This window comes from Pleurodeles waltl, chromosome 6, assembly GCF_031143425.1.
Source record: "Pleurodeles waltl isolate 20211129_DDA chromosome 6, aPleWal1.hap1.20221129, whole genome shotgun sequence".
Taxonomy (NCBI): domain Eukaryota; kingdom Metazoa; phylum Chordata; class Amphibia; order Caudata; family Salamandridae; genus Pleurodeles; species Pleurodeles waltl.
The window spans coordinates 1,003,017,931-1,003,032,553 of record NC_090445.1 but is presented as its reverse complement, the minus strand read 5'-3'; the positions used below and the strand labels follow the sequence as shown (position 1 = coordinate 1,003,032,553).

The window sequence follows — 14,623 nt, the reverse complement described above, 5'->3', positions numbered from 1 at the left end:
CATTGAGAGACGCTGCACCGACTTTTAGCAATTAATAAAGCATTTAAATCAATGGTTTCTTCAACATTCTGCAGAATGTCGCCCTGAAGTTGTACCGAGGGCATTTGTCTCATCCTATTCACAAACATTTAAAGAGCAAATCCGGGGAACGAGTTGACAATAGAACTCAAAACCGCAGTTGACATCATCAACCAAGCGAACATTCTTGAATTACCATTACAAGCGATTTCTAGGAATGCATGGCTGGGAAAACAGAGCAGTGTTTTCCTCTACACTGGACGATCTCTTTAAACAGACCTTGTTCAACTCGTTCTTTAATAGTAGTTCATTACTGACTTCTTCATTCCCTCAATGGAGTCCTAGCACCTAGAGCACTTATTTGAAACCAAAAACCACACAGTTAAAATACAAAACACAGTGAATACAAAAAACACTGTAGGTTGGCTTTTTGAATGCCACACAAAAATACCATAGAACAAATGCATTGCAGATGGATAGACACCAGTCAGGCTAGAGCCAGAGGGCACATACATATCTCCCCAGCAGACATACCTTTAGTCTCCTTACTTGTGTTCAATGTTTCATAACGTGTATGAATACGTATGTTCAAACAGACAAATATTGCTGTTTGTATTTGCTCTTATTTCAACAAAACCCAATAAAAACGATTTTCAAAAAACACAAAAAATAAATTGAGGAGGGCACATGCATTACGAGCCAACAGATTTTAAAACAGTTGTAATATTTATGAAAATTGCTGTCCATACTAACTTTTAGTCTCCATTCTCAATCTAGTCATATCTAGCACCAGAAATCTGAACAGGCATGTCAAAATTACAAACTTGTTAGGTTTCTTGTGTAGCACAGACCTACCTTCAAGTAGCAACAAAGCTATGTAGCAGGACATCACAAAGAGACATGTTCACAGAACAGCATGGTGCCCCTACTACACAATGCAGCATTTGAAGGGGAATGAAAATACTGCACAACAGACTGTATAATTGCTTTTGACATATTAATATTCCAGATATTAACAATTTGAGGCACATTGTGAAGAAATCATCACGCCAGAATCACATGATTTTTGGTCAAGTGCTTAAGCCTGAATTCATACCCAAGATCGCTGTGAACCGCGTGCAGCCAATATAACAACTGAGCACCTTGAAGCCCTGCGCAGCATTCTGGCAGAGCCAATCCAATGCCCAATATGATCAAAATAAGGTGCAATTCAAGCCTGGCTTCAGATAATTTTGTACACAGAGATAAGAGGCCTGCAGAAGAGAATTCTCCATCTCAGAATTCACTGTTAAATATGCAGGCATTGCAACAGATGGACAACGATCAACATGACCCAAAAAGGGCATATTGTGGGACTTCAGGAGACTGCAGCACTCCATTTATGTCAATTATGTCTAGAATGCAGTTACCAATGTGAAACCTGCACAGGTACAGAAGGAGCTATCCATACTCCACATGCAGGACTAAGGCCCATATGTACACTTTTTCCCATAGACACAGAATGGGGAAAAACCTTTGCTACATCTGGCCCTAAGTCACATACAAAGAGGATGCCGTCAGTCAAGGACAGTTTTCACGTGAAAGTTACTTCCTATCTTCCAGCTTTGATTCAATCTCTTGTAATTCGCAAGGATAGAGACGTGCCCCCTTCCAATATCCTAACTCCCTGCACCCAAATCGGGTGAGCTTTCCACGAGCCCTATAGCCATTCACAAACAATTACCTATTCACAAAGGATACCTCCCTTAGAGTTAGAATGGCTGCAGTTTATTACATTATTCACAATTGTGAGTCAAAAGCGTTGGTCTCGTTATGTTCAGGACATGTAGTTATCTTATACATCCAGCTGGTCACTCCTTGATAATCCATCCAACTACAGTTGTAACATTATGTAACATGACCAGTCATAAATCATCTTACAGTCATAACCATTATTGGTTTGCCATACATCACTTAGTTCATCACATCTTCTAATGCGGCATATGAAACTGAACATTGATCTAGTTCAAGACTGTCGTTAACAGACCCACCCTGCGGGTAAGACAAGAGGGAAATGATCCTAAATTGACACAGCTATTTCTTGGGGATGACTATCAAATTCTCAAAAAGTCGTTCTTGAAATGGGCTGGCCAGGAGGCCCAATATGAGCTCTTTGGCTCCTTTGTGCTTTGCAACCTCAATATTTTCAGTCACATTTTTTAAACTGTTACCGAGACGCCACACCTGTGGACCGTTATAGGGGATTGGGAAGCCTTTTTGGAAACCTTCTGCCAGTAAACATGTATCATCCTGTTTGTGATAGATTAAGTAATTGGATGAGACAACTAATTTGAATGGGAGCGGGAGCTGTGTTTCTTGTGTAGATACACCTTCCCACAAATAAATTTATATGTTTCTTCTTGTGGTGGGCCTGCATGTTGTTGCCCCTTTTCCCTTTTTTGCACTCACTTCAGGGGTTGGATCCTTTACAAATGCTGAATGCGTGTCGAATTTGCTGGCTTGTCACCTCCTGCGCTTTCCCTTTTCCAATTTCCAGCAGGTCCTAGCTGGGATCTTGAGGACTTCAGTCCTAGGACTTAAGCAAGTGCTGCTTGCCCTTGCCTCCCCATTGGTACCACTCTGCTATTTCTTGCTCCCATACAACCGAAATGCTGGTTTGTTCAGTTCAACTCCCTGACATGCAGCGTCTGTGTTCTGTGAAGCCCATGATATCCTGATCATCCCACTCCATGATAGGCCATGTCTACATTTTTGCCCTGAAGTCATCAACATATGTCATCCAGACTTCACCTTGATACTTGTGCTGTGCCTCATAGATATTTTGCCCATGTAGGAACAGTGCTGCCGCATTATGCCACTGTGCAAAACGCATGCAGCCATTTTTCCATGGACCTCTCAAGCCAGGGCCTGTGCCTGTCCCTCCATTCTGTCTCCGTCTTGTCCTGCATGAGTAAATCTAAACCTGTATGGTTGGCTTCAAGCAATGAAAAAATGCCTATGAGCTCTTTTCACCAAATCCTCTCTTTCACACCCTGTGTAACAAGACTTGCTAATCCTGTCTCACGAGCAATAATGGGTGGGTCTTCTGGTAACAATCAAATTTATTTGCTTGCAGGCTTGCCATTCGCGGTGCCCTGTGAACTGCTGAGCCTCCAGGCAGCTACCAAGTTTGCTACTGCTGTCTGCGTGTTGTTGGTTGCTGCTGCCCAGCTATCCTTATCCTGTACCACTTGTTGGTTTGCAGTTGCAGTCTCACGGCTGCCCTTCTTGCCTACATCTTGACCTGGCTAAACTCGCACTACGTTATCCACTGTGCCCTGTCTGATGGCCTTCTCCTCTGAGACTGCAATTGTGCTTCAGCCGCTTCCAGGTATGCTCCATTGCGGATGCTCAGATGCTAGCCACTGTTTTGGCCCGTAGTAAGACCCAGTCACGAGTATAGTGGATCGCCCCTGGGGCCCTGCCCTTGGCCACCATGGCTGGGACATAAGTGGGGGGAAAGGAATTGTGCACCTGTGAAGATTGGGCTTGCATCAACCCCATGCCAGCTTGGCAGTGGCACGTTGCCCCGCCCATATGAAACTGGTTCTGCATTCAAATATAAGTGTGGGGGGGGGTGGCACAGTCGAATTAACTACCCCTACCTGCATGCAATAATCAGATATCCCAGAACCTGCGTCCCTAGACCCTCCTGCCCAATTACCAGATGGTGAGTTTGCACTAGTAGGCGCTGCGCCCCTGCGCACTGCCGACTCTTCGCCCTATAGTTTCTACGCTGGGTAACAAGTCGCGTGCATCTCACCCTGCTTTGCCAGGGACTCGCACACACCTGCTTTGCCAGGCTCCTGATGGGCACCGCCATTGCAGCTGCAAGTGCCTCTATGGTGCCTGTGTTTGCTACTATAGTCCATGGGCGGGTAGATGAAATTGTGCCTCATCTTTCATGGGACTGCCACTGTGGCTACATTCTCCTTTGCAGGCCCCTGCTTCGCCTGTCACCAGTCCCCAGACCTCGCCGCGCTGCCCGAGCTCCAATGTTCCATATGTCTAGATGGCCTTGTCCATTTTTTGCTCACTTGATTGTAGGGTGTCCAGTCCTCAGAGCTATTGCTGCTACTTGTACCACCTTGGCTGGGCCTCCTTTGGTTGGTACGTTGCAGGTCGCCACTGCATAAGTGGTTGGGGCTGGGACCTGCTCCAGCAACCAGCTGGTCCTGCTTTGCGCTGCAGCCCCCTTCACCTGCTCAATCAGCAGGTTCAATTCCTCCTCACCAGGTGCAGTCCTCCTGTGCCGAGCCCCTGCTTGCTCCCTCATTCCCCTGTTCTTCCAGAAACCAGGTTCGGCAGGTGGTTGCAGTTGGCCGCACGCCCAGCCATCTCTGAAGCGGGCTGGTTTATGGCGGGTTTGTCTCTATGCTCGTTCTTCATTACCCAGGTTCACTGCCATTGCTCCCTCCACAAAGTCTTGGTTTGCTTTGGCTCCACAGTCCATGGCATGCAGCAGATGAGGTGACTGCAGCAAATTTTGGGGTCTGATGCAGACATGAAGATTTTGGCAGCGGTGTACATGACGATCGCAGGGCCACTGAAGTGGCCCCCCTCTTTCAGAGCCCCCTTTGGGCCTCGTTTTGACCCCATCCCAGTAACCCTGATTGAGAGCTTTGAAATACGAGGGCCAATCTCTGCATGTCACCATGTTGGTACCCGCAATGGCGTTAGTTGCAGACCCCTCTAGGGTCCCGCTAACTCCTTCCCTTGTGGCGCATAAGAAGGTGCAGGGACAGATGTACAAACACATACTTTTGCAGCACAGCATAAACTCTGCAAGGTACAGCTCTGCAAAGGGGACCAGTCTCTAGCTTCGGAGGTAATGAGGCATGTGCGCAGGCACACACGCTGCCCCCTGCCCTCACATCTATAATGAAGCAAGGACAGACTGTGAGCCCCACTGCAAACAGCTAGGCCTGCGAGTGGCAACAAATCTCGGTCTCTGCTCTTTTACAGTGTGCCACTGCCAGCACTGCGACTCCCAGCTTCTAAAGAAGCAGAGAACAAAATACCACACTTCATGGCATTGTAAAAAGGACTTGAAACTGCTAGATGCACTCCGGATACTAGCAGCTGTCACACATTCAGTGGAAGCTCTCCATTATGGAAAACTCTGACCAGCACTGACCAATGTTTTGAGACCACAGGAGGGGTTGCAAAGCACTGATAGATTTTTCCTGGAAATTGAGATTATTGTACCTCTTTGTGAGCCCTTTGCTTTCTGAATATCAATGCGGTTACTGCAGTTCCGAAAGTAAATTGCAAAGCCGTGTTTGAAGAGCGGAAAAAGGGATTTTGCATTAACATAATCGGAGACTGCAATCTGTTGGCTTTGTGAATGCATCTCTGGTACACTTATTCAGACATAGTAAACCCCTCTCGAACTTCTAATATCTGAGCTCAAGGAACTCTAAGTTACAGTCCATCATAAACCATAATTACAGAAATATATGCAAATACGCCCGCTTTAGAAGTTTATCAGAAAACGGTAAGTGGCTGCTACTGAAATGTATACATTGTATTCATCGGACGAACAAACAAGATTTGAAAACATTGATTGTTATGGGATGTGATTAGAAACTCTTGCAAAAAGGAAAATATAAACTAGACCACAACCACTTGAGTGAGCATAGTCACACTGTTGACGAGTCACCTGGTTCCGCTTTCGTCCTTCAGATCCGGGTTCGACTTTTTCGGGGAAACTTTGTATTTTCCTTCATTAAAGCTAGTATACCGTCTCTATGTCATTTGTGAGAAAATGCCATTTGTAAGATTCCGGATGCTTGTATGAAAAAGCACCACACTTATACTGTTTTTGAAAACGCGTTTTGGATAAAGAACATAGAGTTCGGGATCGGTAAGACAATTTCAAACCAAACGGAGCCCCTGAACGACCAGAAAGTCTGCTTGACGTATTCACTGATACCTATCGGGAACTAAGGGAAGAGGTAAGACTTGCAATGGCAGCTTTGAATTGTAAACACGCCATCGGAATGTATTTACGACGCCCACGACTGAGCTGCTAGGACTACTCGTTTGTAAAATACAAAATCTAAACGTGATACTTACTGTGAGCAAAAACAGGCAGCGCCTTAAACGGGTCATTTTAAGCAGGAGGAGATGCACAATTTGAAGAAGAACCGCAAGTTTTCATAGAACCGGAAGATACTGTACTGTTGTCTGATAACTTTCGTTTTCTCTTTCTCAGAGCCCCGCCCCTTTGCCTTAGATTGGAAAGTCCCTTACAGTCGGTGTTTACCAGCTTACTCCTTCGAACTTCTTTCTGATCGAAACGTTTCCTGCCCCGCCCTGAAATGCAGGCTGTCGTGCTTTTAAATGGAGAGCATGTTTATCTAAATAAATGGTGGATGTGAAACAGTGTTTGGGTGACGGTAATCGAAAATGTTATAATATCAGCATACATGCCAATAGATCCAAATGAGACCCAAAATGGCTTTATTTTAGCCGTTTCCAGCCTGAAATCGCCTCTGCATCAATAGAAGACAATGGGGAAAATACATTCTCCCAATTTTTTTTTTTTTGTTGTAAAATCTTCTTCTTCTAAAATGTTGGCATGTATGTATTAATGAACTACAATTTTCAGTTCTATTAAGGAGACTGCAGTGTAGGGCAGCCCCAAGAATATGGACAGGCATAGCTGCCAACTTTCCTAGTTCCAGGCGTGGTGTGCTGATCCCGGGCAGGCTTTTTCTTTGATTTGTAGGATTTGTAGTCCTCTTTTATAATGGCATAAACAAGACTACAAGTCCCAGAATTAAAAAAAATAATTAAAAAACTGACTAGAGCAGAACATCATGCATAGACATGGGAAATTTGACAAAGCTGGAGAGGGCGAGGACAGCCTACCTCTACCCCTTAGAGTGGAATCTGGTGGCAGTTCCCCAGGTGACAGAAGCAAATGAATAAATAAACCCAACTTTCGGCAAAGTGGGGTTCACAATCTAAGTCACTGACTCAAGTTACTGGAGTATGTGTGGTTTTGTTTGCTGGGATTCTCCTGTCGGCCAGTGGTGTTACCGCCCTGACATATCATATTGCAGTGGGTGGTACTGGTGCTGACACATGCTGCTTGCTGGGCCACAAGAAAGACAAACAAACACAAACGTTGGATAGAATGCGGAACTAATCAAACATTCACCCCAGTCACAGATCTGGGTTTACTCCATCAATTCTTTTGCTCAGCATGCCACCCCATCAGTCTTGACCCTGTTACTCGTGGGAACAGTTCAACCTAAACTGCCAGACCAAGTCCTCCCTGGACCGTAAACATGCATCCTGGGACCAGTTTCAGGATATCACCCTTCAACAGCCAGACTAGCTTGAATCGAGTGGCACAGTGAGTCCAGAATCCACATCTGGGTATACCTGGCGCTCTTATGGGGACAAAAGCAAACAAACACAAATGATGGACGGAATGCAGAACCAATCAAACATTCACCCCCAGTCACAGATCTGGGTTTAATCCATCTATTCTTTTGCTCACCATGCCACCACAGTTTGGAACCAGCCATATGCAAATCAGTCTTGACCCTGTTCCTTGTGGAAACACACAAGGCCAAACTGCCAGACCAAGACCTCCCGGGAAACAAGCATTATGGGACCAGTTTCAGGGTATCACCCTTCATCAGCCAGGCTAACTAAAATCCAGTGCCACAGTGAGCCCGGGACCCACGCCTGGGCATACCCGGTGCACTTATGGCGACAAAAGCAAGCCTCAGTCACAGAACTGGGTTTAATCCATCAATTTGTTTGCTCACCATGCCACCCCACTTTAGACCCAGCCATATGCAAATCAGTCTTGACCCTGCTCCTCATGGGCAAAGTCCACCCGGAACTGCCTGGCCAAGTCCTCCCTGGACCGGAAACAAGCATCCTGGGACCGGTTTCAGGGTATCACCCTTCATCAGACAGGCTAGCTTGAATCCAGTGCCACAGTGAACCGCGAAACCCACGTCTGGGTATACCCAGCGCACTTATGGTGACAAAAGCAAACAAACACAAATGATGGATGGAATGCGGAACCAATCAAACATTCAACCCCAGTAACAGATCTGGGTTTTAAAATTGCATTTGTTACCCTAAGTGGGAAGGGTATGCCCAGACATGGGTCCCGTGCTTACTATGCCAACAGTTTCAAGCCAGCCTGGTTGATGAAGGGTGATACCCTGAAACCAGTCCCAGGTTGCTTGTTTCTGGTCCAGGGAAGACCGGGCCTGACAGTTCGGGCTGGACTGTTCCCATGGGGAACAGGGTCAAGACTGATTTGCATATGGTTGGGTCTAAACAGGAATGGTATGGCAAGTTAAAAAAATGATTGATTAAACCCAGATCTGTGACTGGGGGTGTGTTGAAATTTGCCCTTTTACAGGGTCATCCCCAATCTTTTTGCCTCCTGCCTCCTATGTTTTCTGACCTGTTGCTATTGGCTTTTGAACTCTGAGCACTTTACCACTGATAACCAGTGCTAAAATGCATATTCTCTCTGTGTAAATTGTATGGTTGATTGGTTTATCCATGAGTGGCATATTTGATTTACTAGTAAGTCCCTAGTAAAGTGCACCGGAGGTGCCCAGGGCCTATAAATGAAATGCTACTAGTGGGCCTGCAGCACTGGTTGTGCCACCCACATAAGTAGCTCAGTAATCATGTCTCAGACCTGCCCCTGCAGTGTCTGTGTGCAGTTTTAACTGTAAATTCAACTTGGCAAATGTACCCACTTGCCAGGCCTAAACCTTCCATTTTCTTACATTTACGACACCCCTAAAGTAGGCCCTAGGTAGCACCAAGGGCAGGGTGCAGTGTATGGTTAAGGTTGGGCATATAGTAATGTGTTTTATATGTGCTGACAGTGAAATATTGCTAAATTCGTTTTTCACTGTTGCAAGGCCTGTCCCTCTCATAGGTTAACATGGGGACTACCTTTAAATCTGATTAAAGTGTAGATTCCGTTTGGGAGCGGATACATATGTGGAGTTTGGGGTCTCTGAGCTCACATTTTAAAAATAAATCATTTAGTAAAGTTGATTTTGAGATTGTGTGTTTGAAAATGCCACTTTTAGAAAGTGAGCATTTTCTTACTTATACCATTTCTGTGACTCTGCCTGTTTGTGGATTCCCTGTCTGGGTCAGTTTGACAGTTAATCTGGTTGCACCCCACACTAGACAGTGACACAAAGGGAGCTGGGGTGTAGTCTGCATTTCCTGATGAGCCATCTGTGCTAGAAGGGAGGGGAGGAGTGGTCACTCACACCCAAAAGGGCTGTGCCTGCCCTCACACAATGCAATCTCCAACCCCCTGGTGAGTGTCTGGGGCCTGGCCTGGGAAAGGCAGGATTCCGCATTCAAGAGAGACTTTGCTTTGAAGTAGTCCTACTTCAAAGGAGAAATTGGGTATCAGAAGGGCACCCAAAACTACAGACTTTAGAACACTTCTCGAAACCAAGAGGAACCTCTGCCTGGAGGTGAGCTGAAGAGCTGAGGAAGAAGAGCTGCCCTGCCTGTGATTGTGCTTCTGCCAGAATAAGATGACAAAGACTGCACTTTGTGTGCCTTCCATCTTGTAAAGAAATCTCCAAGGACTTGATTTAGAGCTTGCCTCCTGTTGTTTGAAGTCTCAGGGACAGCAAAGACGTCCCTCTGCCAGCACCTGGAGTCTCTGGAGAGAGACTCCTACTCTGCCCTATGGTGCCATCCAGTTCCTGGGATCCTGAAAGGAGAAGCTGGCAGCCTAAGGGGAAGAAATTCACTCACAGAATACCGTGTGGGGAAAAGTGTGACGCAACTCCAATCTGCTGCGGTAAAATCGACACAGCACCGGCTTTGTGGCTAAAAATCGAAGCTCATGTGATTCAAGAATCGACGCACGGAGCTGGAGAAACAACACACAGCATGGCTGACGGAGGCTGGGAGATCGAAACCTATGTTGCATGTTTTTTTGATAATCGTGCTGCTGGATTTCCAACGCAAGTACCGCTGAGCGTGTAAAAACAACACAATGCCTACCCGAACCCGAGAGTGCTGACCGGATCGATGCATCGCTCTCCTGCGGAGAGAAGAAACAACATGCCCCAACCCGATCAAAGGAGAACCGACGCAAGGTCTCGCTTGTGAATTAAATTGACACATTGCAAGCCCTTTTTGATGCACACTGGCCTGTGCTGGGTTATTTTTGACGCACCCAAGGTACTTTTGCATGCTAACAGTGTTAGTGTGTGTTTTAAACTACATAAAGACTCTTTTTTGCTTTTTAATTGATAACTTGACTTGTGTATTGTGGATTTTTGTTGTTTTGGTCTTGTTTTGTTTGGATACATATTCCCTATTTTTCTAAACCTGTGTTGTGTCATTTTGTAGTGTTTTCATTAAGTCACAGTGTGTGTTGGTACAAATACTTTACACCTAGCACTCTGAAGTTAAGCCTACTGCTCGTGCCAAGCTACCAAGGGGGTAAGCAGGGGTTAGCTGAGGGTGATTCTCTTTTACCCTGACTAGAGTGAGGGTCCTTGCTTGGACAGGGGGTAACCTGATTGCCAACCAAAGACCCAATTTCTAACAGGGTGAATGTGTGATGTGCTCTGCATTCCATCCATCAACTGTTGTTTTTGCATTTGTCACCCCAAGTGGGAAGGGGATGCCCAGATGTGGGTCCCAAGCTTACTATGCCACCAGATTCAAGCTAGCCTGGCTGATGAATGGTGATACCCTTAAACCGTCCCAGGATGCTTGTTTCTGGTCCAGGGAAGACTTGGCCTGGCAGTTCGGGCTGGCCTGTTTCCATGGGGAACAGGGTCAAGAACTGACTTGCAGATGGCTGGGTCCAAACTGGAATGGCATGGCAAGCAAAAAAAATATGAATTAAACCCAGATCTGTGACTGGGGTTGAATGTGTGATTTGCTTTGCATTCCGTCCATCAACTGTTGTTTTTGCATGGGCCACAAGAAAGATGCACCTCCAGCAGCAGCGGCCCATCAGTACAGGCTGAGGGGCTATGCCCCCACCTTTGCCGTGACAAGAATAGTGTCTGTGAGGCTGAAGAAAAGTCAACCTAACAGACGCTATTCTGGTTCAGGTCAAGCCGCCAGGAGCTATACATGTGCTAAATGAGCAGGCTCCTGGCTGCCTGAGCTGAACTCTGCCAGGCTGAGGATTACATACCCCCGTGGGCGTGCCCTCCTCAGTCTGGCAAAAGTGCCTCAAGGCCTCCCCTTTGTGACTACTGGGAGCATCATCAATTGCCTCAGACCTGGGCGCTTTAGTTTTAAACCTTGAAGTGCCCATGGACTAGTGTCAATCAGTGACACTACTTCACAGAGTGAGGTGGGCTCAGCAGTCTCACTGACCCCATGCCACTCTGTGACAAGACTGGAACTGCTGCCTTCCCTCATTGGCTAACCCTAAGTCTGCCAATGAGGAAAAGCAGCAGTCCCAAACATTCTGGGACCTCTGAGGCTTCCCTGCCAGAGATGCTGCTGTTGAAGTGTTTTGTGATGTTTTTTAATGTGTGCTAGTATGAACGTAAGTGTATTTATTGATGAGTGTTGTGAATGGGTGTGTGTAAATTAATGGGTGTGAGTGAGCAGTATATGTTCATGTGCCCCTCACCTCCCTGGTAAAATTACTGCCCACCACTGACTTACGGACTATCCGGCACACCAGCCCAATCTGGGGGACATGAATTGACCCACAATGGCATAGCCCCTGAAAGTGCAGCAGACCGCGGCAGCAGTTTGGCATGTCCATGTTGACAGTGTGGCAGCGGGCCTCGCCCCTGTGTCCAGCACTGCGGTGAAGCCTAAAACACGAACGAAGATGTGGGCTGACACCCAGCCCTTTTACTCCCAAGGACATGGCGCAAGAGCATGAAGACTGTCATAGATCGTGAAGTTTCAATCACAGACTGGCATATTAACAATTGAATTGAAGCGCACAGGGCAAGTCGGCGGGACTCCACAGACAAAGTGCCTTCAACTGCTGAACAGCCACACCCTTGCAGAGGCTGAACACTCCCTACAAGTGGTCGATCTCTCTCTCTCACAACCCAGGACGTAAGCCACAGTATGCAAGGCAGTTCTGGCTGGTATGAAAAGTGACAATAATTGGCACCCCTAGCTTAACGCGTCCCCCTTTGCTGTGGATGTCTCAGTGCTTAGGGGGTTATTCCAACTTTGGAGGAAGTGGTAATCCGTCCCAAAAGTGACGGTAAAGTGACGGATATACCACCAGCCGTATTACGAGTCCATTATATCCTATGGAACTCGTAATACGGCTGGTGGTAAATCTGTCACATTTGGGACGGATTACCACCTCCTCCAAAGTTGGAATAACCCCCTTAATTTGTGCTTGTTGTTTCCGGTGCAGAGCAACGGCACTTATTTGTGAGGGCCGGGGCTTATTCTTATGCCTCAAGCATTTGCTGCGAGCAAAAGACACATATGCGAAAGACGGAAGAAGGAAAAACGAAAAAGCGTCATAAAGGGAGAAATTAGAAAGTTGCAGGATGAGCTGAAGGGGCAGGGGTGGCCGTTAAGAGGCACAAAATGGCTTCAGGATTAGGCTGCCTCAGTATTCAGTGCTGGCAGATTTAATTACAGCAGCCTCGTGTTTAAGAGGCGGGCTTTGAGCACTGGCACCTCTTTATTTACAAATTAAGCACTGGGCTGTCTATATGAAAAAATGCGGAAGCTGGCCTATCAAGAGAAATAATTAGAGGTTGCCTCAATTGTGATAAAGGATCTGGGATTCCCTTGCTAGCCAGTGTAAAATTAAGCCTGTGTAAGGCAGGATTTTCTTGCGTGTTTTCAGACCCAAATGTAATCTTAATATTAATAAAAAAACAGTTGCAGCTGGCCCTGCTAACTTTGATGGAGTCTGAAAGATTGGTCAATGAAAGGAAGAAGCCCACCGTGGAAGCTTGCATGAATCTTATTACAGGCACCCGGCTTGTGGGGTACATGAGCGGAATCATGGGCTGATGGGAGCGGAGTTTGTGGGTTAGTTACAGGGCGGGCCTCATTAAATATTTGCTCAGCTTCCCGCTGGGCTATAGCACTATCCTTGATTTCAAACTATGTCCCTGCCATGGAAGGTCAGGACAAACTATTATACATTTTAAATTTTTCTGTAACTCTTACTCTATGTATTCCAGGGCTTTTGAGACGTGATATCAGAAATTACAGGGCAGCGCAGCATATGTTTTTACTGCTTGATGACGAGGAAGTGATTGCCCACATTGTGGCATTTTTATGTGCTGCGGTGTGTGCACGTCGTCCTTTGAATACAGACTAACTTGAGAGGGCTTATTTTTATTAAATTGTTTGGAACGTAAAGGACTTTTTAGATTTTGGTTTTTGTTCTAATTAATTGATTTTAATGACAACATTATTAACTTTTAGCGTTCTAATTATGTGTTTGCACCAATTGTATGGATATTTATGATGTCCGAATAAAGTATATTGATTGACTGACACCCCTAGCTGTCATCAACCATTAGCACTAACTGTAGCCCTGGCCATGGCATCCATCTTGGCAGTACAAGCCTATGTGACATCTGGACCACATTGGTGCAAGCTGGCGAATGAAAAATCTGGGTGGAGAGGCTGAAGATGTACTTTGCTGCCAAAGCCATTGACAATGACAAAAAAAGACACCTGCTGCTCCACCTGTTTGGTGAGGGTATCTACAAAATATCCGAAAAGGTTGCAGAAGCTGGTCTGCCTTTTACCTACACACAATGAAAGCAATTTACCACACACTTCGAAATACTAGCCAATCCAGATTATGAGAGATTCCTGCTGTGCCAAGCCCAACACAAAATTGCAGAATCAGTGGGCACATTCTATGCATGTCTCTGCCAACTGGTTAGTGCGTGCCTTCTCCCAGATAACAAAATCAAGGCACAGTTCAACCAAAGCTGTGCATCTGCCAAGCTGTGAAAACTAATTCTGCAAGACCCTGTGAAGTAGACGCTGGGATGTCTCAAGTGTCCCACATGGAGTCAACGCTGCAGCGGCCAGTCAAATGAGAATACATTAACCAGGAAGCTTGTAGTGCCCTGGGGGAAAGAAAGAAAGACAAGAACAGAACAGAATGCAAACGACTCCCAAGAGCTGTAGATAGTGTGGTGGACTCTACCCCCTCAGCTGGAAGTGTCCAGCAATGGGCAAGAAATGCTCAGCATGCAGCAAACTGAACCATTATGGCATCATATGCCTCTCAGGGCTTATGTAGGGAGGTCACTCGAAGAAAACAGTGAATGCTTTAGACCCTTACCTTAATTTGAACTGGTGTTTTTCAGTGCTTGGCACTTAAGTTTCAACACCGGAACCTATAAGAGTCTGCCACATGGTCACTTTCAGTTAAATTTAGAGAAGAGCACAACAAATGTTTATTAATTCAATACACAATTACTAATACCTACGTCACAAGACATTTTTATAGCTTTGGGGGCCTGAAAATGTCACTGTTGTTAGAATGAGATGATTAGTAGTGTGACCTGACCCTGGAAGAGCACCTCCTACATTTTAAGGCAATGAATGT

At 46.0% G+C, this 14,623-nt stretch overlaps 1 protein-coding gene across 1 annotated transcript in view; it reads right to left on the bottom strand.

Moving 5' to 3' along the window:
- The window catches only part of FAS (Fas cell surface death receptor), a 104,572-nt gene extending 98,288 nt beyond the window's left edge, over positions 1 to 6,284 (bottom strand). The window contains exon 1 of the mRNA XM_069239907.1: positions 6,136 to 6,284. Within this exon, the coding sequence (XP_069096008.1) occupies positions 6,136 to 6,171 (36 nt within the window). The 5' untranslated portion in view covers positions 6,172 to 6,284. The remainder of the gene's footprint in view (positions 1 to 6,135) is intronic.
- Between the last annotated feature and the right edge of the window lie 8,339 nt (positions 6,285 to 14,623).